At 39.6% G+C, this 27,584-nt stretch overlaps 1 protein-coding gene across 1 annotated transcript in view; it reads right to left on the minus strand.

Annotated features, from left to right (window-relative positions):
• Positions 1-27,584, minus strand: part of DCC (DCC netrin 1 receptor) — a 1,068,191-nt gene that overhangs the window by 312,660 nt on the left and 727,947 nt on the right. The window contains exons 8-9 of the mRNA XM_073543872.1: positions 18,360-18,516; positions 589-743 (exon numbers count right to left, since the gene is read on the minus strand). Of these exons, the coding sequence (XP_073399973.1) occupies positions 589-743; positions 18,360-18,516 (312 nt within the window). The remainder of the gene's footprint in view (positions 1-588; positions 744-18,359; positions 18,517-27,584) is intronic.

The raw sequence follows: 27,584 nt of genomic DNA on the forward strand, positions 1-27,584 counted from the left end.
GGAGTTATGGCCGCAGAACAGGTGAGAGGAGGGCCTATGAAAGGTGTGTAACACGTTATTATTTTTAACCTCTTTCCTCATCTCCTTTGGTTGTGCTTTAGGGGTCTGGAGAGACCTCAGAACTCAGAGGTGGTATATTTGAAGTGGATCAAATTTTATTCAGACTGAATCAAAGGTCTTCCGCTGCAGACTTGGCCTGACTTGGCTTCACACAGTCACGACATATTGATGACATCACTGTTGTGCATCAGGTCACAGGTGGCACAGTCAAGCCAAGTCAGTGCTTGAAGATATGCCCAACCTAAAATAAACATCAGAGGAAGCGTGAGGAGGAAGTGGAGGAGCAGGAACATTTTGGAATTGGCCTAGGAGAAGTGAATGTAATATCTCATTCTTGTATAACCCTTTCTTGGGATGTTAGGGGCTCCTTCCCACCAATGTTATTCATGAACCAGCACCATCGGGATGCCACAAGTTCCTACCCGATTGAGGAGCACAAGAGAAACGTCATTGAAAAGATGAATTTGACTCTTATACTACATTTTTCATTAATAACAATTACAGTATATATGATACTTATGCACTTACACTCAGGTTGTGTAGCCACCTTGACCAGCTGTGAGCTCTCCCCGGGTCCCCATTCATTATAAGCTACGATACGGAAAGAGTAAGTCTCCTCTGGTTTCAGATTGCCCACTGTTAGCTGCAAGGCCACAGGCTGTGATGTGTTTAATGCCCGCTCCCTGAATGAAAAGAAGAGAAACAACGTTATTTTATATCACCTTCAAGACACCCCAAAGAAAAAACAAGAAAACAGAAACAATATAATACAAAAAAACAACAAATTATCCATGGAGTTATATTTTAGTGATGGGTGATATAAGAGACATTTGCCTCTTAATGGTGGTCATTATGGACTTTTTGGGCAAGGCTGATGGCCAATTGTCAGGTGTTTTAAGAAAACCATGATTTCATCCATGCCTTTTCTCATTGTCAGGGTATATGCTCCTTATCTTGACTCAAGCATTGGAATTGTCTTATCTGTCATTAACGTCACATTTCTAAAGGTATAGACCATTCCAACAGTCAAATTCTCATAGGATTAAGTTAAATGGTTGGTTGATAGTGCACAATCGTTGACTCAAGATTGTTGGTTGACTGACAAGCATTTTTCGACTGTTCGATTGGGACCATATTTGTGTTTCACTAAATATCTTAACCATGGAAATCACCAGGACGTGAAAACTTGGCTTTTTGTATACCACTCTGTCTGTCACTTTCTTGCTTCATAGTCTCCTCTCTGAATTATAGCAACGCCTACGTAAATCCTTTTAAAAATGGGGATCCGAAGGTCATTGGCTGATCAAAGTAGGTCAGGCAGCAACAACTCCTAATTTGCCATCAATAGGGAATGTTGTAGACTAAAAAAGGTTATTGATATGAATGTAGTCCATGGCTGAGATATCTCTGGCAATACAAGTAGTCAACTGGCTACAGCAAAAGTATCCTCCCTCTTCTCTGTTTACAATATGAGAATCAGAATGGTAAAGGTGTTGTCTCATCTTCATAAATGGGAAAAACTGCAAGATGGTTGTAAAAATAATCAACATTGCAATTTATTTAAAGGGGTTGTCTTGTACTAGGACAACCCCTTCTCAATCTGAATGTTTGCCCCTATTAAAATAAAAACACCCATACTCACCTGCCGTGCCATTCCAGCCATATTGGCACTTGCAATTCCTGGGGCTCAAGTGAGGTTCTTATTTCACGAGAGCCGTGTGCCCGATGAATGCTGGCGGCACTGTCCCCGCCTTTGGATGCAAAAGTAACCAAGCCCAGGGAATGTGAATGCCAACACTGCTGGAATGGTACCGCCATGGGAGAAGAGTATAGGTACTTTTACTTTAGGGTCAAACATTCAGATTGAGAAGCGGTTGTCTTTGTAGTGGACAATACCTTTAAAGGGAATCTGTCACCGGAAGTTGCAGGCCTATGTAAATAGCCTGGGTCCGGTCCGATGGGCGGTGTTTCTTCTTTTTTCTCCACCCCATCCGTGGCCCCCATTCGCGCTCTTCTCCGGTATTCTTCTCCATCGATCGTGCGTGCGCAAAGCAATCTCACTTCACGCACGCGCAGTATGCTTTGCCCAACTGCGGGCAAAGCCGAAAATCATTACTGTGCATGCGCCGGTACACTATGTCCCGGAACACAGCGAAATTCTTCCGGGACATAGTGTACCGGCACATGCGCAGTAATGATTTTTTGCTTTGCCGGCAGTTGGGCAAAGCATACTGCGCGTGCATGAAGCAAGATTGCTTTGCGCACGCGCGAACGATGGAGAAGAATACCGGAGAAGAGCGCGGATGGGGGCCACGGATGGGGTGGAGAAAAAGAAGAAACACCGCCCATCGGACCGGACCCAGGCCATTTACATAGGCCGCCAACTTCCGGTGACAGATTCCCTTTAAGTACAAAGAGAATCTAAATTTTACAGTTTTTTTGTCTAAGGTTATCGGCTTTCTTTGCAGTCTATCAGCAATGGCAGATCTCCTAGCCATGGAGCGCAGCACATACCAGCTCTTTCCAACAGAACTTGTTAGCACTGCTTTAAATATTTCCATATATAATGTCTAATATGCCAGTCACAGTAATAAGCAAAATCACCAATAAAAAATTTTTTCAAAATTTTCACCAAAGGTCTTTTATGGGGGGGGGGGGGGGACACAGTGTGTGAATGAAATGAAAAAACTCGAAAAATCGATAAAATAATTAAAACTATAAAAAAAAACTAAAAAAAAAAATGGCCAGTCTAAATTGCTGTTTCTAGCCTCACCCCACTGAAAAAAAAAAATATGCTCAATGTATAAAAAAATATTTCTATGGAAAGAGGAACACAAGTAAAAACAAAATCTTAGCAATCCTTTATGGTGATAAGAAAAAAGTTAAAAATAAAACAATGTTAAATGGACACAAATTTCCTATTTTTCTTTACATTTTCCCCTGATATCAGCAAGAAAGGGGAAATATAAAAAAAATAGTACTGCAAAAAAATAGGCAAAGATTATTTGACTATCTGGAGTAGAAACTTTTTTTTAGAACCATTAAAAAGAAGTGAACGAAAAAAAAATGAAATATTTAACCGTCAGAGGAAAATGGCCTGAACTGCTTAATAGATTTTCTCTTTTCTTGATTTTAGATTTTCTTTTACCATCCACTTCCAGTGCTAAATATACAGTGTGTCCTCAGCTTTTGAAGCCTCATCAGGGGATCATCTTGCCAACATCCACTCAAGTGATTTAACGAGAAAGGAGAAGAAACGAAGTATTGAGAAAAGCACACGGGACACTCGGAAGTTCTCAGTGGTATTTTTAGAATCTTCCGAGGCGAGGATATCGCTATCTTAGGTATCTCTAGATAGATAAATAATGAGTGCAGACTCCACATTTTATTCGTAAGACTAAAATGTAGCATTTGAGCAGAATGTTTTGACTGACTAAACACGTGTTGTTAGCGGATGTCTTACATTTTACCACCAGAAATGACAGGAACGGATGAAAACCAATGTGTCAGCTCGAACCTGAAAGATTCTCTGACTCAGAAGAAGATGCAACTTCCCGGTTTTTTCATTTATTGGTTGTGATCTCTGTTAGAGAAATTCTGACACAACATGATCTTGATAATAGGAAAAGAATATATTTTTGCAAGGTCTACAAGATTTTACCTTTTTTTGAATATGAGGGCGCCTGGGTGAGACGTTTCACATAGGGATTAAATTAGTCAATATGTCAAAACTTGTTTTTCTTTTATATATTTAGACTCATTCAGGAGGAGAAGATAGTGCAGGGGAGAAGGTAGTGGAGACCCACAAAGTACTGGAGAATCGAGGTCCTTGGAGAATCGAGGTCATGCCGAGATGACCTTGCACAGTTGGCATTATATAAGGTCCTTTAAATCTGCACTTGAGCTGGGTCCTACAGTGCAAAATCAAACTTTACTAAGTTCTTCTTCTGTCTTGACCATCAAGTTTGGAGAACGACGTTTATTGATCGTCGTTCTGCAACCCACAATATCTGATCCCTGCCCAATCAAGGTAGAAAGGACTCATTACTCTTAGGCGTCGGGTTTCTGTAGCTGCACAGCAGAGATCCTGAGCCTTGCATCTGGCAGTCTCCCATCCCTCTCCGTCCGCAGAGGAGGCTGCTCAGCAGACTCGTCGATCCAGGCACTCTGCTCAGACCATCTCTGTAGGTTTAGTTGCTGCTGCCACCTCTGGTCCAGCTATAGCAATGTATGCTGGTCAGCAGCGAGCTACTCCAGGGACTAAGTCCTCCTTTCGGTCCACTGAGCATGCTCTTGGGACGATCTCTCATTGGAGATTGGAGGTCACATGCTCAGGTCCTTCTCCAGCTCGGATTGGACCATCTGGAAGGTCAGGAAGGTCCCAGAAGGATGCGGCTATAAAAGAGCCGCATGGCCGCACGGCCATGCGCTAGTATAGACTCTTGTTATTATGTGTGTGAGTGAAGATGGATGCATGAGACTGGTGACTGACTTATAATTCCCCTCCCTCGGATATTACGAATGTGGTTAGGGAATTAGTAGTCAGAGTCAGCGCCAGCAGTGGCTTAGTCTATGTGCCACAGAGCACACCGCACTCCACACGTGCATTAGCGTCACAGTGCCATTCAGCACAAGGCACCTTTGCACCGCAACGGCAGCTGCATTCCTTATAGCGGCGCCGTACGCAAGTTAAGCGCTTTCCTCCGCTCTGGAGGTTAGTGGTGTCCGCTGAGGCGGCACAGTGCACACCCGGTGCAATTAATATTCTTTGTTGCTCTTCCTGACCTCGTGGGTCCAGAAGTACTCTACCCAGCGTCTTAGGGGTCGAGTCCTGTGACCATACACTAGTGCTCCTACAGCCGAGCTCTATGAGCACAAACAGGCTCCGGCGTTTATGTTCAGCAGTAGTGCGGCTCTGTGAAGCAACAGAGTCCGCCCCTGTACACACCGGGTGACGTTAACACGCATGTGTTTCTCTAGTATACTGCCATATAGCGTACGCCATTACTGAGCAGCAGTTTACCACCCCTGCACGGTGGACCCCGGGCTGCGAACGCACCTTATTACCATCTTTATTATTTGGTGCGTTCCACCAGCCCTAACAATTACATTGTCCTTTTTTCACTTTGTGCACAACAACTTCTTAGGTATTTCAGCTTCTGGAAAAAAAGCTTACTTAGGGGATATCACTAAGCTTTTCTTATCTCCTAAATTGTGAATGTGGGTCACTTTTCTGCAATGGTGGCACTGGCCGCATAGATTTATATAATGCTGACCATTGTGGTTTCTGCAATGGTGGCCATATTGATTTAGGCAATGATAGACAATTGAAGCAAGGAACATCTAGCGACGACTTGCCTACTTTGAGGTAGTTTGTTGTGGATTTTGACGTGTCTTTAGAAACATTATCCATTTCTAGGAGCCATCCTCTTTTCATCTTCAGCTTTTTTACAGATGGTGTTATGTTTGCATCAAGAATTTGTAGAAATTTCATGGGATCCATTCTTCCCTCTCCAATGAAATGTTCCCTGTGCCATTGGCTGCAACACAACCCAAAGCATGATTGATCCACCCCCATGCTTAATGGTTGGTGAGATGTTCCTTTCCTGAAATTCTGTGCCCTTTTTTTCTCCACCTATTCCATTGATCATTGTGACAAAAGAGTTTCATTTTAACCTAATTGGTCCATGGGACTTGTTTCAATAAATAAACAGGCTTATTTAGATGTTCTTTTGCATACTTCTGAAGCTGAATTTTATGGTGAGGACGCAAGAGAGGTTTTTTTCTGATGACTCATCCATAAAGGCCATATTTGTGCAGATGTCTCTGAACAGTAGAACAATGTACCACAACTCCACTCCAAAGTCTGCTAAATCTTTCTGAAGGTCTTTTGCAGTTAAACAGGGGTTCTGATTTGCTTGGTCTTCCAGACCTTTTCTTAACCTTCAGTGTTCCTGTTATCTTCCATTTCTTAGTCACATTTCAAACTGAGGAAAGAGCAACTTGAAAACTCTTTGCTATCTTCTTATAGAATTATCCTGCTTTGTGGGCCTCCACCATTTTTATTTTCAGAGTGCTAGGCAGCTATTTAGAAGAACACATGGCTGCAGTTATGTTACAAAGTTAGAGAAATAAATAAAATAAATAGTAAAGTGCGATCACAATGTGGTGTCGACCGTGCAGAGATGGAAAACTGCTGCTAATGTGAACAATAACAAGCAGAATCCCAGATCTACTTCGAGCTTGCTCCAATCCCCATTCAGCATGCCGGAGATCTATGCGAGTGGACACGGATATTAATTCCTCCAGAGTTGTGGGAATCTCTCTAGTGGCCAAAGCATCTCTGACATGATCTACTAAAGCCCTCCAAAAAATGGGTATCAGGACCCAATCAGGTCATTCCAACTCAGTAGCCAGAGTACGAACTTACTAACCATGGACGAACCCTGAGTTAATGCCAGAAGTTGGAGTACCATAACATGGGTTACTTGTGGCCCCCCCAAAAAAAAGCTCCTTCAGGGCACCCAAAAAATAGCGCACTCCAACACTCTGCCTGATAAAATGGAAATTACGAATCCCACCTTGGTTCGCTCATTTGGGAATCGTGCAGCCAGCAACTCCAGGTGTATTGAGCACTGATTAATGAAACCACTGCAGGCATTGCTGTCCCAGGAAAATTTGTCGGGCAGCGGAAAACGTGGTACAGGTGAACAAAGACCGCAGCCGAAACCATAGTAGCGGCATTGCTGGCTGCTTGTGCTGCCACGGCATTAATATCCTTAGCTGTAGCCATCCGCTCGAGAGAGGACAGCCTGCTCGCTAGCTGCTGGATATATCGCTTAATTTGCTGCTGATCTTTGCAATGGCCACCAAATGGGTTATCACAATGGCGGACATATTGGTTTCAGTAATGATGGCCATTCTGGTCTCTGCAATGGTGACCGTATTGGTTGATGCAACTCTACACACATTGGTTAAAGCAATGTTGAGCAATTGGGTTTCAGCAATGATGGCCAAATTTCTGCAATGGTGACCGTATTCTTTTATGCAACGGTAAACATTTTGCTTTCGGCGATTGTGGAAATACTGACTGTTGTCACCCAAAAATAAGTTTAATAGTAAAAATATTACATTAGAATTTATCAAAAGTCAGAAAATGTAAAATATTTGAAGACTCGAGTACAACATAAAACTGTCCAGTCCTCCCTCTATTCACCTACGTCTGTGAAAATCCTTCACTTCACATCTGGGTCTGCCATGAAAGAATAGGAGGCGTTCCGGTAACGAACACCTCACCGTGGAGCCGTACAATGCACCAGTATGGGATCTGCCTACCGCAGCCTAGGACTATGCTATCATTTCATCACTCGGACTAGAATTCACTGGCAACGTATCGAGAGGATGTCCTGCCGAAAAAAAAATAAAAAACTCTCCATCATTATGGAGACAGACTGAACTTGGTCCTTGAAGACTCCAAATGCGGAATCCTCGTTCCACAGTGTCCAGGATGACGATAGATCATCTCACACATGTGTAGAATGTAATTACACGGCTCCTGTACAACTACTAATGATAGGAAGATAAGTCAAATGCCTAATTAGCTGCTTCAAGGTGGCAGCGACCTGATAATGTTTCTCTCTGTGAACTGGTAGAAACAGGAGAACAAATCATTTTGTGCCAGGAATAAATGTTATCGCTTTGTTGGCTCAATGGGTCCATTAATTCACGAAAGTCATTTTCATCTGGAGTTCCCCCATTGATATGACTGATCGTGTACGTTTTTTTCCGGAAACAAAGGAAAATCAGTAATAAATATTATCAGTGTATAGAAGTGAGAGTCAAACTGGATTCTGCTTATTGGGGAATGTTCATCCCTTGCTTGTTCATTTTCTTCCTGCAATTCCCTGAAAGGGAATCTTCCAGAAGAATTTCACCCCACAAAAAATATTTATATACATGTAGCACTTTCAAAGACAAGACCAGAAATACCTTTAAATGGCTGGCCCCTTCCTCCATTAAAGAGAGATCGAACCTTGTAGATCGGAAGCCTCTGTCACTCCAGCTCTATTCCTTACACAGTGCTGCCTCCTCCTGCTTGACCAATGACTTCTTTGCCTGAAGTCACATAGCACAGAAGCTGACAGTCAAGCAGGATAAGGCAGTACTGGGCAGGGAGTAGAGCTGGAGTGACAGAGGTTTCAGATCTACAGTAGCTCTACAGCCTTCTCCTGCTTAATTGATGACGTCTTTGCCTGAAGTCACACAGCACAGAAGCTGACAGTCAAGCAGGAGAAGGCAGTACTGGGCAGGGAGTAGAGCTGGAGTGACAGAGGTTTCAGATCTACAGTAGCTCTATAGCCTTCTCCTGCTTAACCGATGACGTCTTTGCCTGAAGTCACACAGCACAGAAGCTGACAGTCAAGCAGGAGAAGGCAGTACTGGGCAGGGAGTAGAGCTGGAGTGACAGAGGTTTCAGATCTACAGTAGCTCTATAGCCTTCTCCTGCTTAACCGATGACATCTTTGCCTGAAGTCACACAGCACAGAAGCTGGCAGACAAGCAGGAGGAAATGGCACTAAGCAGGGAATAGAGCTGGAGTGACAGAGGTTTCAGATCTACAGTAGCTCTACAGCCTGATTTGCATATCAATTCAAACAATGATTTCTCCGTAATGGAGGTATGGACTGGAAAAGCAAAGGTATTGCTGGAGTTGTCTCGAAAAGAGCTACACTCATTTAAATGGTTTGGAGAGTGAAATTCCGCTGACAGATTCCCTTAAAGCACTCTCTCATGTTTCTTCAGGAGCACACCGCTCCCCTGCCTCTCGGCTACCTACTAACTGGATGATAGTGTGCTCCTGATGATTGACAGTTCGGATGAGTGTCATGGATGTGCTGCTGTATGAGACAGCCCATATTAAAGAAAACAAGGCCAGCATCATTCTACGAGGGGCCATTATATCAGACACAACCCCTTTTAGAAGGTTCCTAATCTACGGGAAGCCGGACTGTCCAGATGAATGGTCATCGATGTAGCAAGTGGATGTCTGACCCACGACTCTTGCTGGAAAACCTCTCAAAATCCCCCAGCTAACCGAAATTCCTAAAAAACGGAAAGGGAGATAAATCGGCATTATACTTGACCACCTTTTCGCTCATCAGAAGACTTTTATTCAGGGACATTTGAAAAGGAGAAAAAAAGAAAAATGTAGAAAATTTAAACCGGCCATAAACTTAAGAAAAAAAAACATGAAAAAAAAGTCGGAAGCTGCGCTGTTAAAGTTGACATTTAAAAAAAAGACTAGTGTAGAAATTTTCAGCCCTAGAGATACAAGATAATTTCTCAGTTTATGTCTAATTATATTGTTATCTTTACTTCCCAATGACACATTATAACGCTGGGTTAATGCACAGAATGTTGGGGCCGTAAAAATTCTATCATCATTACCTAAAATAAAATGAAAAAAAAAAAAGAAACAAATCTGTTATAAACTTTAGATTCACACAGTCAAAGTCAAAGAAGGGGCCTCTGGTCTTATATTACATGTCAGATTGAGGTCTTAGGCCGCACACATGGCTCCAGGCAGGCTCCTATCTGTATGGATCCATAACATGCTGTCCGTAGAATTATCACTGTACTTATATTTATACTTGCAGGGAATCCGTCAGCAGGTTTTTACCATGTAATCTGAGAGCATCATGACGTAGGGGCAGAGACCCGGATTTCAGACATGCGGTGCTTGCTAGTCTGTCTTTTGCTGTTTCAATACAATTAGTGTTTTATAAGCAGGAGATTATCACTACAGGACTAGGTGTTTTGTGCATCCTGGTCCAATCACAACCCCACCACTGTAGGTTGATGTACCGGCTACCTGACTATCAGGGCATCAGGTGTAATTAAATTGTGCTAGTATGTTATACAACTCACTCTTTAAAATGCATTTATGTATATTTGTCTCTTGTCATCTGATTAACACGCTCAAAATTTAATTAATTAAAAATTAACAGTAGAACTACCAAGAATTGGACAAGATCAACTATATCATATTTGTATAAAAAAAAATTGAACTTTGCATTTGGATTGGTGGCAGTAGACACACAAATGTTACCATTACATTTCTATTATAACCTTTAGTTTTATTTGTATTATTATTATTATTATTATTATTATTATTACTTTATTATTTTATTATAATAATAATAATAATAATACATTTTAGTTCTATAGCGCCGACATATTCCGCAGCACTTTACATTTCATTATTATTATTATTATTATTATTATTATTATTATTATTATTTTATTTTTGTATTTGTTTTATTATTAGTAGTATTTTATTATTACTTTATTATTATTATTTGTATTTGTATTTGTTTTATTATTATTTTATTATTATTATCATTATTTGTTTTATTAATATTAATTTATTATTACTTTATTATTATTATTATTTTATTATTATTGTTCTATTTTTTGTATTTGTTTTATTATTATTTGTTTTATTATTATGCTATTATTACTTTATTATTATTCATATTATTATTATTTTATTATTATTTGTATTATTATTATTATTATTATTATTTTATTATTATTCTTATTATTATTATTTAACTCTGTTTTGCATATGTTTTTGATAAACAAAGAACTTAAATAAATAAAAACAGGCAATTGAATGTGAAATGTTTTTAGAATATTAATTAGCAATATTAAAAAGTAATACCAAGTACTTAAATAAATAATAATAAATTAAATCAACTGCAAAAAGTAAAAAAAAACAAACCTCAAATTTAATCTTAATTTTTGAATGTGTAATGTTTTAGCAGCTAATAAAAAAATATGGTCAATTAAAAATATAAATAAAAATAAACATTCCAAAAACATAAAAAATATATAGATATACATTCCAAATTCCCCCCCAAAAATATACAGTCCATTATAAAATATTAAAAAAAAAATTCAAATTTCTTTATATAATATTGATTTCTTTTTGTGATGTATGTTGTACAGGTATGTTGAAATAATAATAAATTTAATATTTAAAATTCTAATAATATTTACGGTAATGTAATCTGTATATTATATTCAACCTGTATATTCTTAAAAAAAAATACAGGAATATGTAATTGGAGCGTCGGTCTGAAGTGGACGGTAAATCATCGGTGTAGCGGTTAATGTCTTTCATCCTCAAATGAACATACAGAAATAATAGCTTTTCTTTAGCATCTGTGCATATTTCCTACATTAATTTAGTGTTAGACATAAAAGGGTTGACCCGTCATTTTTCAAGCTGACATCAGTTTAAGCTGTGCAAACCAAAATAATGCATGCGCCCAATAATACATCGCAGCATTACCATATTTTTCATTGTCTGCACGATGAATAATTAATATTTTTGGCCTGCTTAACTGCTTGTGTCAAGCCAAGCCCTATTAACTGATTATGTGATTGGTTTAATGCGGGGAGAAGAGAAATGTCACCAAAGTCTCCGTGTTCTAGACTCGATATAAACTCCTTGACACGTATTTGTCGGAGGGTAGAATTAAACGGGGCGATATCAAATATTCTGATCCCGGACGACAACTTTCGACAATGACTATTTACCATTAGTGATTAGCAGGGTTTTTTTTGCGGTTTTATTTAGCTTTTTTTTCATATTTGTATCTTTTAAAGAGTGACCCTCTTTCTGGAGGATCCGGAATATCCATGCATTACACAATCTTCATTCATCTTAATGGGCATTGTGCAATTCTTCATTGCACCTGTGGGTGGCACTGCAGGAAAACGAGTTTCTTCTAGCAGTAGATCGATCCTGTGATCAGCTCAAGGGATTCTTATAAGACTTCTTAGAACTTTCCAGGTATTAATGTTAGATCATTACCTGGCAAACTGTTGTATATACGTTGATGAATAAAAGGGTAACAATGTTTTGAACTTTTGACTTTCAGGCTCCATATCTCACCATCCACTTCAGTTTTGAATGTGAGACTACCATCATTTTATAGACTATCATCTGGCTATTTCATACATACATTTGACTTGCAACTATTTAGCATATAATTAATTATACAGATTCTTGTCATATCACTGCATTGTTACTGTTTTGCTCCAAAAATTCTAAATGTATTTTTTGATTATTTTGTTAGTATGTTGTAAATCCACCTTTGGCTTTCATCGCTGCCTGAATCCTTCTGGGCAGCTCATGGTCAGATTCAAGCATATCTCAACCAAAATCTGATCCCAGGTCTCTTCTACACGTTCCCAAAGTTGGTTCATACTGGTCAACTCACTTGGGTCTGTATACAGCTTTTTCTTCAACTCCACCCAAAAGTGTTGGTTTGGGTTGAGGTCTGAGGATTGTGAGGGCCAATCCAACTCCTCTACTTCACTGAACCATTTCTTCTCCAATCTTGATGAATGCTTTGTGTTCTCCTGTTGGAACACTAACTTGTCCTTTTCATACCCATAGTACAAGTGTATGAAGTAACTCATCTCGCAGGATACTTGCATATAGCTCAGTATTGAGACCACCATTGATCTTGGTAAGATTTCTAATGCCTTTGGCTGTCAAACAACCCCATATCATCAGGCTTCCTCCACCGAACTTGACAGTTCCTTCAATTTCTCAATGTTTTAGCCCCTTTTTCCTTTGCTTTTTCCAGACCTATCTGCATCCATCAGAACCTCGTCTACTGACTTTTGCCTCATCACTCCAAATTTCCAATCTTCTACTGTCCACTTTTCCTACTGTTTAGCAAACTCGAGCCAACGCTTCTTATGATGATATTGAAGTTGAAGCTTCTTCACCTTTTTGTTGGGCCACCATTCTAGACTTGTGTAACGTGCGACACACGGTGCTTGCATCGATGTCTGTGATCTCACTATTAGGAAGCATACGAGCCACCTCCACTGCCGTGTTTTTCGAGCGAGAACTGATAGACCTTGTGATAAGACGACTTTTTTACTCCTGGACGTCCACCTCTTGGCTTTGGAATGGATGGACGGACTACAATTCGTACTCTTCCAACTGTCATGTCGCTCACATGATGCCGTTAGGCAATTTTCTCAGCCAAGAGACCGGTATCGATGAGCTGGATGATGCTGTATCTTTTCTTGGGAAATCTTCATGACTGATCCTCGATTCGAACCAGTGACCTATCGATTGGGAATCAACCTAAAAACATTGTTTACCCTTTTGCTCATTGTGCAATATTTGAGACTGGGACACAAAGGTTCCTATGTCCCGGCATCGACTTCTATGGCTTTTGTTAGGTACAGGTTTTGAGCTTCCCATGCTGACATGTAATTAGTACTGTATATGAAAGGGATGGCCTGACTGGCTCATTTTTAAAAACTAAGAATACTAATTTTTCTACCATAAACAATGCATGGACAGAGAAGAAGGCTGGCTCACTGGCTTATTTCAATATCTGAGTCAGTCTTCTTTTCTGTCTTGGCCTATGAATAAACATTGGAAATGAAGCAGCATGGATCTGGGGCAGGTCCGAATTTCAGGAAATCTTTACTACAAGTATATTAGTACCTTTCATATATTTATACTTTAAACATATCTAAACATATTTTTTTTTAAAGTGGACAATCCCTTTAAGACTCCAAAATTGAAGAAGGGAAATGTTGTTTCCTGTGTGTTTGCAGTTCTAAAATTAAATAAATAATAAGAGAAGGAAAGAAAAATGAAAGAATTGGCGTAAAGTTTAAACAAACTCGATGGACCTTGGAAATGTCATGATAACTCAGTTTAAAGACAACTGAAAGCCTGATACGAAAACCAGTCATTAATTTCATAGTCAACTTTGCTTGTGCCTACTTAAATTAGATAGATTTTCAGACTTTCTAAGTCCATCTACTTTAACATTTCTTGACATGCTCTTGCTCCAAGAAGCTAATGACAAAGCCAGAATTTAGAAAAGATACAAAGCATCTGTCAGTGGTTCTGAGGGTTTCCTCTATTGTTCTATCCTGGGGAACATTAACATCAGGATATTATAATAATTTTTATAATGTGGCAGAGACACAAGAGTCACATTATAATGCCTGAAGGCAGCGGCATAACTCGGGGACATGTGCCCCCGGCGCAGTTAGCAGGGAGGACAGTATGAGGGAAAAGAATTGAGGTGACAGTATGCATAAGGGAAAAGTGTGAGAAGGGGGAACAGTATAGAGACTGAGCAGTGTGGGGGAGACACAGTTTTGGGGGAAACATTATAAGGAGGGAACATCATGAGGGGACAGTATGAAGGGAAAGCAGACTGGGCAGTAGAGGGGAGACACAGTGTGAGGTGACAATGTAAAGAGGGGATCCATTATGGGAGGAAACAGTGTGAGGGGACACTGAAGATAGAGACAGTGGTAATGGGTTAAATGGGGGATAGAGTAGCTGTAATAGCTCATAAGGGCTGATAGTGTGGCAGCTAATAAAGGAGGACATTGTATGGCAGTTATGGTTAACAAGGGCGAATAGTGTGCCATTAATAGTTCATAAGGTGGCCAGTGTAGCAATTCTAGGTAATAAGGGTGGCTGGTGTGGAGGCCAAATTTTTATAAGAGGGATAGTGTGGGTGAAATATTTTGTGTAGGGGGAATTACTTATTCAGAGGCACAGCATAGGGCACATATCTTTAATTTATGGACATTATAATGACACTATTATTTTTAAGGGAACCACGGCAGAATGTGCTGCGAAGATCGAAGACGATGGAAGAGACCAGCTGTGTATGTGAAAAGTCATCACGGCATCTGGATCAGATGGAGTCAGAAGGGATAAGTTGACTCCAATCAGAGCAGATGTCATCTATAAGTTATCTGGGCATAAATGTTTATGTATGATACAGTCCACATCTCAACAGTACCGTGCTTTCAATATGGTCCATAGTCTGGGGATAGCTGTTAACAACTCCCAGTATTTCCTTAGCATTATTAAGAATATACTGGCAGATGTAGGTTCAGGAAAAACAAATGTAAATGGGGCTAAACTATTATTGGAATTGATCTCTGTATTAAGCTTAGCATTGTATTCTTGCACTAATGATGGTTCTAGTGAATATTCATGTACTGATCATGGTTCTGGTGATGTATTCATGTACTCTTAGTATTTCTGGTATTTATGTACTGATGATGGTTCTAGTGCTGTATCCATGTACTTATGTACTGATGATGGTTCTGGTGAAGTATTCCTGTACTGATGATGATTCTGGTGCTGTATTCATGTTATGATGGTGGTCATGGTGATATTTCATACATAAAACCTGTGACAACTGATGTTCCCTATTGCACAAACTACAACTCCAAACACAAACATTCTCTAGGTCTGGCTGAAGAGATTTGCTATAGTTGTAACTGTATAAACTTTGGAAAGTCATAGGTAATGCTATACAATAATATAATATAATATAATAGTGCATGTAAACTAGACATGATATTCAACAGGCTTTTTGGAGTAAATATCTTTTAGGACTATACTTCACTTAGCATCCTGAATATTTTTTTCTTTGAGATTAACCCTTAATAACATTTTTCCATGAAACTTTGGAGATTTTTTCAAAAAAGGTTTTATATATGTCCTATTTATTTCACTTGTTTGTCTTGAAGCTTTTATTTTTTCAAGTACAGAACTATTTAGCTATCAGTAACTGAGTGGCATGATATCAAGGAACACAGATGCCAGACTGGAGCACATAGTGGAATCTCTCCATAGGATCTTCCCTCTTGAGCCGTCTATATGGGCAGATAGGTGATAGGAAGTTGAATAAAATTGATACCTGAAATACAATATCCAATGTCTTATTCCAGAGAAATCCATGTTTTTCTTTATAGGTAAATGAGCTGTTAAGATTTATGGACAGGACACAGATCTTCCTGAGAATTTGTCTCCAGAACTTAAAGCATTTTAAATGAAAGGTGGCGTAATCAGTGTGAGACATGTAATTACTAACAGTCTGCTCTCCTGATCTCACTGCAGAGCTGTGTGTGATTACAACTAACACAGTACAGCAGAGCTGAGCTTTGTCTGATAAAAAACAACTCTACAGCTGCAGTTATACTCTCATATTGCTGTCAGCTCTGCTGTACTGCTCTTTCCCTCACACAGGATGCCTGGAGATGAAAATCCACATTGACTGTATCTTACTGGGAACTGCTGAACTGTGATGTCCCGGGTACTGACCATCACTGTACAAAGTATAATAATCCACTATAAGTCATAGCTGCAGACCCACGTGGCAACGCAAAATGACTTTAGCCCACTCTTTCTAATTCTTCACCAGTGTGGGAATTGGGGCTGGGCAATATTTTTCTTTTTGCGAACCATGGATCGAATCTCAAAATGTTCGAATTCACATGGAACCTTGAATTTCAGGAAAATTGACTTGAACTTAATCCTCCACTAATCGACCCGCGGATCACTTATGGAAACACGTAGTTTTATAGAGGAGCTGTGGAATATTTTTTAATTATGCAACATTTTCGAACTGTGCCATTTACAATGTATCATGATAGTATTTGTATACACCGATCATTGTGACAGTATGTAAAAAATATTATTAAAATGACAATTAGCAAGAAAAACGAAAAACTAATACAATCCAGTGTCTGGAACTCGATCAGACCAGTTTTTCTAAAAAGGCTTTGAATATTTTTGGCCGACACAAGAATTACAGAGCTCTATCTCAATGAACAAATTGCTACAACCCGTCCTGCATGTAACCGTATTGCATATTTATTGCAGCCCCGGCATGAAACAAGATGCTGACTCATTTTATAATCTTCTTTCTGCAAATATTTGACATGCAAAACTAATTGCTGAAGGCTGTAATAAAAAAAAAAAAATAAAATAATAATTAACATTTTTTCATCCAAGATTAGAAAATCCTCCAGGCGTCTGCAATGATCGAACATAAAATGTATAAACGCAACAAACATTATCGGCATAAGACAGTTTTACTTTTTCCATAATACATTATCCTGACCCTCCAAGAAGCAGATGGCATGCCATGGCAATATACCGTGTACCTGTTAACATAAAACCTATTATCTTTGAAAAAATAAATAAATATAACAGGGTATGAAGACTTTTGCTTGCATATTTATTGCTGCAATGTATTTGAAATGGAAGAATAAGCAAAAAGTCTTGATTAAAAATCTCTGAACATTTTGTATACACAGATTCTACCTAGAACTCTACATCACCATGGTAACAGACTACAAACAAATCTGGTGTAGTCTGAAGTCAAAGTCATGCTGCTTCTTAATTCTTAATAAATAGGTAAGGCATATAAAGGAAATAGCAAGAGGTAGCAGACAGACACAAAGTAGTATAACTGCAGGATCAGAGTATTCAAGGCATATTTATGGTCTACCCATGGAGACAAAGAGCTTTGAATAGTAGCTGGCTACACTACATCTGTCATCAAGACCGTTTCTTCACTTTTCAATTCAAATGCATTAAAGATATAAAGCAAAATGGTTAAAAAAGCGTTTATATGTTTTAAAGGGAATCTGTCAACCGGGTGAACCCTCCTAGTCTACATGGCCATGCAGGTGATAGAAAGACGAATAAAATGATACCTTGATATCTGTGATCCGATGTCTTATTCCAGAGAAATCCATATTTTTCTTAATATGTAAATAAGCTGTTAGGATCTATGGGCCGGACATAGATCTCCCGGAGACTCCGGCTCTAGAGTTTTTATAACTAAAAGGAGCATTACCAGTGGAACACATGTAATGACTGACAGTCTGCTCTCCTGATCTACATGTCTCACACTGGTAATGCCCCCTTCTTTTACAAAAAGCTATGGACAGAGAGATCTATGTCCGTCCCATAGATCTTAGCAGCTCATTTACATATTAATAAAACCATGAATTTCTTGGGAATAAGACATCATATCACCAATGCAAAGATATCATTTTATTCAACTTTCGATGACCTACAAGTCCATATAGACAACTTAGGAGGGTTGATCCTACCAATAGATTCCCTTTAAGAAATTAAAACTAGCTGTCACTAGTGGAATTGAAAAAATAATTGCTTTAAAGCTAAAAGTTTTTGGATACCATTTCAGATGGGTCCATCAGGTACCATTCTGTGAATTGTGTTCACTAATCTAAATTCTCACAATGTGAATACTATACATAAGGGGAGAGACAGTTGATAACTTGGCTGAGAAGACCACCATGATTTTATCAAGTAGGGACATACCATGATTGCTGGGGATTGTGTGGACCGCCAATACAAACACAGAGAACGAGAACAGAAACATTAATAGAGTGAATGGACATACCTGTGAGCCCCGTCTTTGGAGAAGTAGACAGTGTAGGCTTGTATGTTCCCTCTTGTATCTACCGGTGGCCTCCAACTAAGACGTACGAATCGACTAGAAACCAAAACAGGGACCACATCTCGAGGAGCAGAGGGAAGGATACTGGAACTGGGAACAGCTGTAGGGGAACGGGGGGATTCAGTCAGAGAACCGGGTGATACAAAGGAGAGGGGTTCAACAGGAAAATGTGTGGGGGTAAAAACTACTGAGTCCATAAAACATGAGGCCGGGCAAAGATGGAACAAATGAAAATTAAATCATATGATAATACATGTAAATCATCAAAATCTAATCACATCCATATACCGTAATATATTTGTTCTGGTTTGATCCACTGCTATTTTAAATTAAATAAAACAGAAACAGAACCATCAATTTCAAGTAAGTCTTATCAAGATGTTTGATACAATGCATGAATAAAATTTTAACTATAGGGTATGAGGCGGGTGCATGACTGCAAGCATGTGATTTGCATACATGCGGTCACATGCCTACTAGACATACATGGCACGTTTACGTCTAGTTGGAATGTGGCCAAAGGTATACAAATCTCATTCTTGTTGTCACATCACTGGTCGCTTCCGACACCGACACTGGAGAATCTATGTTCGCCATGTGGATTCAAAAGTCTGCAGTCACAAAGAGTGACTGCAGACTTGAGCCCCAAGCCTGGACAACCCCTTTAAATAGTGTTAATAAATGCAATTAAATCAGGATGTTTTTCTAGATTCTTTTTGTAAATAATGATGGGTAATAATCAGTGACAATAAACAGTAGTATTGAAATAATGTAAAATAATACAAAGTTCTTTAGAAAATTCCATAAGTTTGACTTTATTCTCTTGTTCCCCCAGATCTCATCTTCTAGAGTAGGAATTACGGTTATTTCCACCCGAGTCCGAGTCATCACTCTATCACATTGTCTGACCATATCAAGTGGTTTGTAATCTATGGCATGTCAACTGTTATCAGGGCATGTTGGGAGGTGTAGTTTCTCAATAGCTGGAGTGTTGTAGGTGCCTAACCCCTTTGAGGTTCCTTTGTGCCACCAAGAAAAATAACTGACAGCTCACCTTATAGGTGCCAACAGACCTTATTTTCATGAGTTAGACCATGTGGGCTGGGTATATACTACATATCCTAAAATTAGGTAGCTCTTTAAGTTTTAGGGTATGCTCCTGATTATATTATGGCCAATAATTGCCAACGGTTCCCAATTTTCTTGGACAGTCCTACAAACCAAGTTGCAAAGCGACAGGACTTCGTAGAACCACACCTAAAAGTCAGGTTGTCCTACCTGCTCCCTCAGCCCAAACTGACCCTGTAGAAAGGCCGTCAAGACATGAGAACCCCTGTAACCAAATCGATTCTTACTTATTCAATTAATTCACTTGTCAGGGATACTGGCGCCGAGGGAATTTTTACTGGAAAATGTTTGAACATCTCAGAATATCATTATAATGGTTGGATATTACAACCTCGTCAGTCCTTCTTACGCCTCATAGAAAATTCATCTCCCGACATTTTGATTTTCCACATCCTGAACTAATTCGGAAAGCTATTGCCAAGATTCCTGTGAATGCGCTCCTCCGCTGCCACAGAGCACCTGTCCCATTCTATAAAGCCGGCACTTACCATTTTACTGGTAAATGAGCCTTTATCTTTCCTAATAATAGTTTCCCTTTAAAGAAAATTGCAGTAATAACTGAAGGCTAATAACAGCTATCAGCGGCTCTTTATTTTTAGTGACTTCCAAAGCAAAGTAGAGAGCGAAATATGACTGGTTTAAGCAGGGCTTGTGGCCACCCAGAAGACCGAAAAGTCGGGTCATAAATGTCACCTCTATTTTTTGTTACAAGGAAATCCATCAGGAAAGACAGTGAATGCAATTCTGGGGTAATAAAATATTGTGTAAGGTAAACAATGAGGAACCAATCAAAAATCAGAGTTTCTAAAGGTGATAGGTGAAACGAGCCAAAATAGTATCTGTTTGGGTGACAATATAGATATCACTACCCGGGAAGAAAGTATAGCACCAAACGTAACATGCTGCCGGTTAGGTGGGCAGAATCAGACTTGAAGCACATCCATTAACAAATTCCAATAAAGGGAGTTTCCAGGACTTTTTTTTCGATGAGGCGAAGCACTACCTACTATGCAACAATATTTCTGTGCTCAAAGATGTTACATACCACTCCTGACAGTTTTCCTGCTTCCTGTGACATCACTTCCTTTCTGCTCTGTTCAGAGGGCATCATGGCTGCCATCATGTTGACTGTCAGTCCTTTCAGCCTTGCGAAGCGGGGAGCTGAATGTAAACCAACATGACGTCGACAGTTAGATCCTGTCGACAGTGCCACATCAGGAGAAAAGGAATTGGTCTGTCAACGTGAAGTCACAGAAAATAGTAGAATCACCGGCAGGAGCAGTCATGACCTCTCTGAGTCTGGAGACATCCATCACTTGGCAGAACAAGGAGGTGTCTAGCAACTACCTGCCGATGAGTGCTAAGCCTCACTGAAAAATAAAGTTCCAGATAACCCCTTTATGGTGATTTAAAACCCTCTTTCCCCAATCAGTTCAAGGTTTTGCACTTAACATCCCAAAAGCACCCACTTTGGGGTACATATGTATATTCTCTGCCTTTTCTGCTTTTATTTTTTTTGTAGGGAACTCCCATGAAAAATTTCATGGTTTGTAGGAATTATGAAGAGGTGTCAGATGGTTATTGTTTGTTACCCAGAGATACAATTCTGCTGTGGCCATGTGATGGACACATAGGTGCATGAACTACTATTCTTCCAGAACTGCTAACAGATGCTGGCCATACACTAAAAGATTTGGAAGATCGAATGTTAACAACTTTTGGACAGCCTGATTGTGATCAGCTTGGCTGATTTTGACCTTTTTGTTTCATCCATCATATTCTTTTCTTAACACAAACGATAATACCAGATGCCAACCAAGTGCAGATTCCTTCTGAAAATGTAATCTCTCATCTTTTCTTTTCAATCATTGTTAGGTGCTATAGTTGAAAGGGTGGCCTTGTATTTCATCAGTGAAAACCTAAGACCAGGCCTCAGGTCACAGCAGAGATCAATTAGCCATTTCTCATTTTTAATCGGAGGCATTGTCAACCAAGACAAGATCCTTCACAGACCAATTCTAAATGACAAGTCATCAAGAAAACAACAATCAGAAATCACTAATGTATGGCCAACCCAAGACTGGAAAATGACCAAAGAACCAAGACTGAAACAATCAATAGTTTCCATTTTCTAGAACTAGAAGCTACTTTTTTAACCCAAGTAGATATTAGCAAATGTTTTGGATGTATTGGAGAAAACCAGTGTAAATGTGTCAAGCATAAGTGTAGCACATACAAACCCCATGGAGAACCTGTCTTTGGTAAGTTTCAAACTTATGACTAAGGGTGAGTAGATAAGTGGAAGTTCGGGTTCTGGTACCTGGCCTGAACTTTAGTCCATAGTTTGGTTCAGGTACCAGAACTTGAAACAGAGGCTGGACCGACATCTCTCTGGGATGATTTAGTGAATCCTGCTTTGAGCAGAGGGTTGGACCAGATGACCCAGGAGGTCCCTTCCAACTCTACCAGTCTATGATTCTATGATTCTTACATTCTTGGCTCCAATGAAAACAATGAAGACCCAAATTTTGCATCTGGAAATCTCTCTCTCTTGGCAACTCTGTAACTCTGAACATTGAAACGGACTTTTGGGAGAAGTCTGTGGTCGGTGTTTAACCCCGGACACCAACTGTCCACCTCAAACCCCGAACTTTCAAGTTTGAGTTTGCTTATCTCTACTTAGGACTGAGTAGTACAAGTTCACTATTTGGTAACTACTGCAAAAAACACCAAGGTCTTTGTTTCGGGGTTAAAAAACATGTCATTTAGGTTGACTGATAAAAAAAATGTCAAGGCCACAAGCATGAGTAGTAGGGTGGAAAGCATACTATAGAAGCTGTAACCAAAGCCCTGAGGGAATGGAAGACATTATAAAGGTGAATAAAGAAATTAGACAGACTATAATACAACCACAAAATTATGTAAAGTTTCCATTCTCTTAACTACAAATAGTGGCCATGATCCAATGAAACTTCATTGCTAGTTTTTCTGTTAGAACCTATTGACACTATTTAGGACACTGACTATTTGTATATTCTGAAGGCAGCTTAGGAGGAAATGTTCTTTAAACAATTCAGCATAATCATTTATCCATATACCGATAGTCCATTGTTATATAATCCATTATGGTCTTGACTTCAGTAATTTCCTTAGTGATGTACTAAAAAATTATTAATATTTTAAAAGGCCTTCAGCTCGATCTAGAGCTATAGCAACTTGATGGATAGACGCTCCATTTGAAGATCAATCTTGTGCAAGCCTAGAGAGGTCCACCAGGATCTTCTCAGCCGTTATCTTGATTGGTTACCGGTCTTCCTCTTCGCCTTGTTCCTTCTATTCTTCCTACCATGATGTCCTTCTCCAGTGATTGCTCTCTTTGTATGATGTGTCCAAAGTAGGCAAGTCGCAGTTTGGTGATCCTTACTTCCAGTGACATGACTGGCTTCATGTGTTCCAAAATTGATTTGTTTGTTCTTCTTGCCAGTCATTGTATTGATAACATCGTACTTTGGTTTATAAAGTTTATGAAACGGAGGAGAACAAGTCGTTCATAATTTGCTTTTAAAAGTGTCCGCTGTCACTGACCAATTTTTTACTAATTCTAAAATCCAGCAGAGTCGTGAAGAGTAGATCCAACAAACTTATCATTAAGTCGTGATATTGTATTCTTCATTGGTGCCTTTCCACCTGGAATTTTAAGCTGAATTTCTGGTATTTCTTAGAAAAATTTTCCCAGACACTATATAATATATAGAAAGGTCAAGTATGCAGAAATCTACTGCTCATCATTAGTAATACTCATCACAAGCCGACTATCGCCATCAGCATACTAAAGGAAATTTCCCAAATTTAATTAAAAATAGAACTCTTAAGAATCGATGGATTAACCTACATTCCGTAAATATATCTGTAAAAGACAAAAACATTCTAAAGCTGGACATAAACTTTAGCTTTTTTCTGGGAAATAGTTCAGACAGTTTTTTCAACTTCACGTTACACATGCATGCTCTACTGAGCCAATCGTGTTGAGTAAAAAATCTGCCACCAGTCACCTTTGGCACTGGCTTATCTTCCCTGAGAATGAAAGGATTGTATTTGTTGTAATTCAACATGCCAAATCCCATTTTTCAGTTGACATTGGGGAAAAGTTGTGACACCCCATACACAATAGATGATGGCATAGTCCTGCTAAAATTGATAAGTATGACTGACATTCATCTGCTCGAAACTTTACATTTGACTTTATTGAAAAGTTTTGAGTACCATTACTAGTGATTTAAACTTTTGCAGAGCTTTTCGGTGACAGAAAAGGTCACGATATGAAAATTTGATTGAGTGGGTTACTGAGTTATAGCTGTAAGGCGTAAAGTTGCAGCTAATATGAAGAACAGTAGACGGGGTAGACGACCACGATACAGGTTGACCACTATGACCACGCACAAGACAACTGTCTTGCTAGATTCTTCTTCTCATGATCTGGTCAAAATCTAAAGAAGAAACCTCTGAAATCCAGTTCTTATAGACCTTATCTGAGCCTTAATTTTAAAGGGAATGCACAGGACTTTATATATTGATGAACTATCTTTTGGGTAGGTCATCATTATCGTATCCAGCACCCCCACAGTCAGCTGATTGCAGGTCCCTCTGTGGCCGCATGTTTACAAGCCATAAAACCATAGTTCCATATAATATTTATTGGCTGTTCTTGGATACAGCAGCTCAGATCCCATTTACTGCCATAGATTTTTGGCGCAAAGTCCAAGAATGGCCATTAAGTCGGGGAAATGGCAGTGTTGCTCGACTAATTTTTTTTTTTTATTCCAAGAGCGGCAAAAAGCTGACTAGTGAAGGTGTTAGACTTTCATCAATCTGATACTGAAGAACTTTTCTAAGGATGGGTCATCAATATACAAGTGCTGGACAAAAGAAATATAAAAAAACTCAGATCTGAAACACTTTATCTGAGCCATAATCGTCAGAAATATCAGTTCCTCGGATCTGATAACCTCATGTCCATTCAAAATGACTTGAAGAAATTCTAATTTTCTAATATACGTTTTTAGACTCGAAAAGTTTTAGGAGGAAAGTAAAAAAAAAAAATAAAATAATGTATCCGATACAACCAACAATAAAGAAATAACACTGAATTACGATACATTATTCCGGATCAAAGGATAATTGGAATTTCCTTTTCTAAATGTATTCTTAAACCCCCGTAAGATTGACTCTCAAACTTCAGCAATTTCTACCACTTATCTGAGGATGATTCATTTGCAAGCTTAATCTAGGAATTAGTGAATATCAGCTCGTACCTTAGCGAGGACTAAGCATTTCAGACGTTTCCATAGACACAGAGATCACTTATCTGTTGTCATGGAAAATCCAAGAGATAAACTAACTTAACAATGCTAAAAGATTGAGAATCTGGTTATTATATCATGTGGAAGGCTCCTCATTTCGTGTCTAAGATGCAATTATTCTGGGACAAGCCAGCTCCATAGATAATGCTTAGATTCTGTGCAGATTAATGAAGTCTCTATCTAGGCTACATATATATATATATATATATATATACACACACACTATATATGCACATGATTGTGTAACACTCATGTATGCACCTGGCACATCATTATATTATGTTGCTGATCTCTAACTCTGCCAATGTTTTCTGTTAATGAGATCGTCCAATGCTCCATTTCCTTACGCGCGCGGTAAGCGTGTACTTCTAGGGAGCCCTATATAACGCCACTTTCTGATGGCAAGATTTACGTATGAATGCACTAAAAGTGAATTATGTGCATTCATATTTCACGTACACAATAAATGTGTCAAATGAGTAATAGGTGAAAAACCGGGAAAGAACAAAGAGGAGGACGTAGGGAATCTTTCGACGGGCATAAGGATGAGAAGAGTTTACGACATAGGAACGGCTGCAACAGAGGAGAACATCCAGCTTTGGGTATCAGGGAGGCTGCAGAACAGAAGGACATTCAATGTGGGGCATAATGGAGGCTACAGAGGAGGAGGACACCCAAGTTAAGGCATCAGGGAGGCTGTAGAGGAAGAGGAACTCAAAATGGAACATCTAGAAAGCTGTAGAAGAGGAGGACACCAAGTGTGGAGAATCGGGGAGGCTGTAGATGAAGAGGAACTCTATATGGAAAATCTGGGAGTAGTAGAAGAGGAGGACACTGAATGTGGGGAATCAATGAGGCTGCAGAGGAGACACATTGTAAAGAACATGAGGAACATTGCAGAAGATAAGAAAACCCAGTGTGGGGCATAGGAAAGACAGCAAAGAAGGAGGACATCCAGTGTGGGACAAGGAGGAGACTGCAGAAGATACCCAGAGAAGGGAAAGGAGAAGACTGCAAAAGAAGATGACACTCAGAGAGGGTCAAGGAGAAGAGGGGGCATCAAAAAAGGCAAAAATGAACCCAGCAGATGAGGTGGACAGCCAGAGAGTAACAAGGCAAAAGTGCAAAGAAGAAAACTCAAGAGCTCAAAATGTGCTAAGGAGGAATCTGCAGAGGAAGAGAACACCTAGTGAAGGGTAAGAAGAAGGCTTCAAATGAGGACACCTGCAGCAGGAGATGGGCTTCAGAGGAGGAGAAGACTCCTAAGGAGGTATAATGAGGAGGATATTCAAGGAGGTACAATGGATGGTTGAAGAGGAGGAGAGGATGAACAGGGAGGGACAAGGGGAAGGCTGCAGAAGATAAAACCAAGGAAGTCAGAAATACAAAGCTGCAGATTTGAAAGAGAGCTAGGAAGGGCAACAGAAAGGCTCCAGGGTAGGAGAAGGCCAAGGAGGGAGAAGAGGAGTATTGAAGAGAACACAAAAAACAAAGGGGAGGCTGCAGAGGAAGACACCCGAGGTGTGGGATAGGGTAAAGGGTCTGTCTGGGTCTTTTACATTGATGACCTATTCATAGGATAGGTCATCAAAATATGATTGATGGACTGGCAACATTCAGTTGTCCCAGCTGTCGGTGGTGGATGGAAGTAAGCAGCGCAGCATAGATGTCAACCACTTTAACCAAAGCTCAGTGCAGTCATATCTATACACCCTAAATATATGAAGCGTAACGTAGAGATATCTTGTGAAAAATGTCTGCCGTTGTACAGCTACAGTATGTACTTCTGTGTACTAGAAATGAGCATTCGCCTAGATCAACGTGCCATCTGTGATATCACTGTAACACCTAGTAGGATGTCAGTCCATTGCTATGAGGCATAATGCCGGTGCTGTGTTGCACTTTTTCTTGGCACTGAAATCTTTGGGAAGTCCTGTATTTTGCCGGTTCTGCTTTCACTGACTTCGCTCGGTCACAGTGGCGTTTATTTATGACGGCCCGTCATGTAACAACCTCTTGTTTGTTCTACCGAAACAGCAAAGTTTGAATATTTCACAATTGTTTCCAAAATGAAAATAACAGCCGCTGGTCCGAAATGCCAACAATTAGAAAACAATCTAATGCTAATTTATGCAAATGAGAACAGGAAATCACAAAACTCCCCGAAATAATGCTCGGGGTAAAATTTATGTTTTGTTTCATTCAGCTAAAAATAATCCTCTTTTTTTATGGGAGAAATTAAGCATCTGTGACAATTCTAGAGCAAAATCCATAATAAAGGAATTTGGCTGCTCCCGAAAATAGAGCTGCCAGTCAGATCCAAAAATTCTCCTTCCAATTAAAAAACATATTTTTGGACCATAGGGGGCGGTGTAGCCAAGATATAGTTCAAATACGTTCATCACTTTTACGCAGTGTATACTTTTGCACGGAAACAACTAAGTGGACCTCTTTGATGCATCGTTCACACAGCTAGCTAAAACATGTGTTCATCGAGAAGCAATTAGCCTCCACCAGAATCTGTGGAATCGATACAGAAAATAACTGGTTGGTCCTGTTTTTCCAAAATCAATATTGTTTTTACAATCTGTAAACTAAGTGACAACTGCGGCGTAAGCTTCATTCTCTTCTCCGTTACAAGTGACACCTGTCATATTCCATTAGTCCACTTGAAACACAA

This window comes from Dendrobates tinctorius, unplaced genomic scaffold, assembly GCF_039654945.1.
Source record: "Dendrobates tinctorius isolate UK_male_01 unplaced genomic scaffold, ASM3965494v1 ptg000135l, whole genome shotgun sequence".
NCBI classification, from domain to species: domain Eukaryota; kingdom Metazoa; phylum Chordata; class Amphibia; order Anura; family Dendrobatidae; genus Dendrobates; species Dendrobates tinctorius.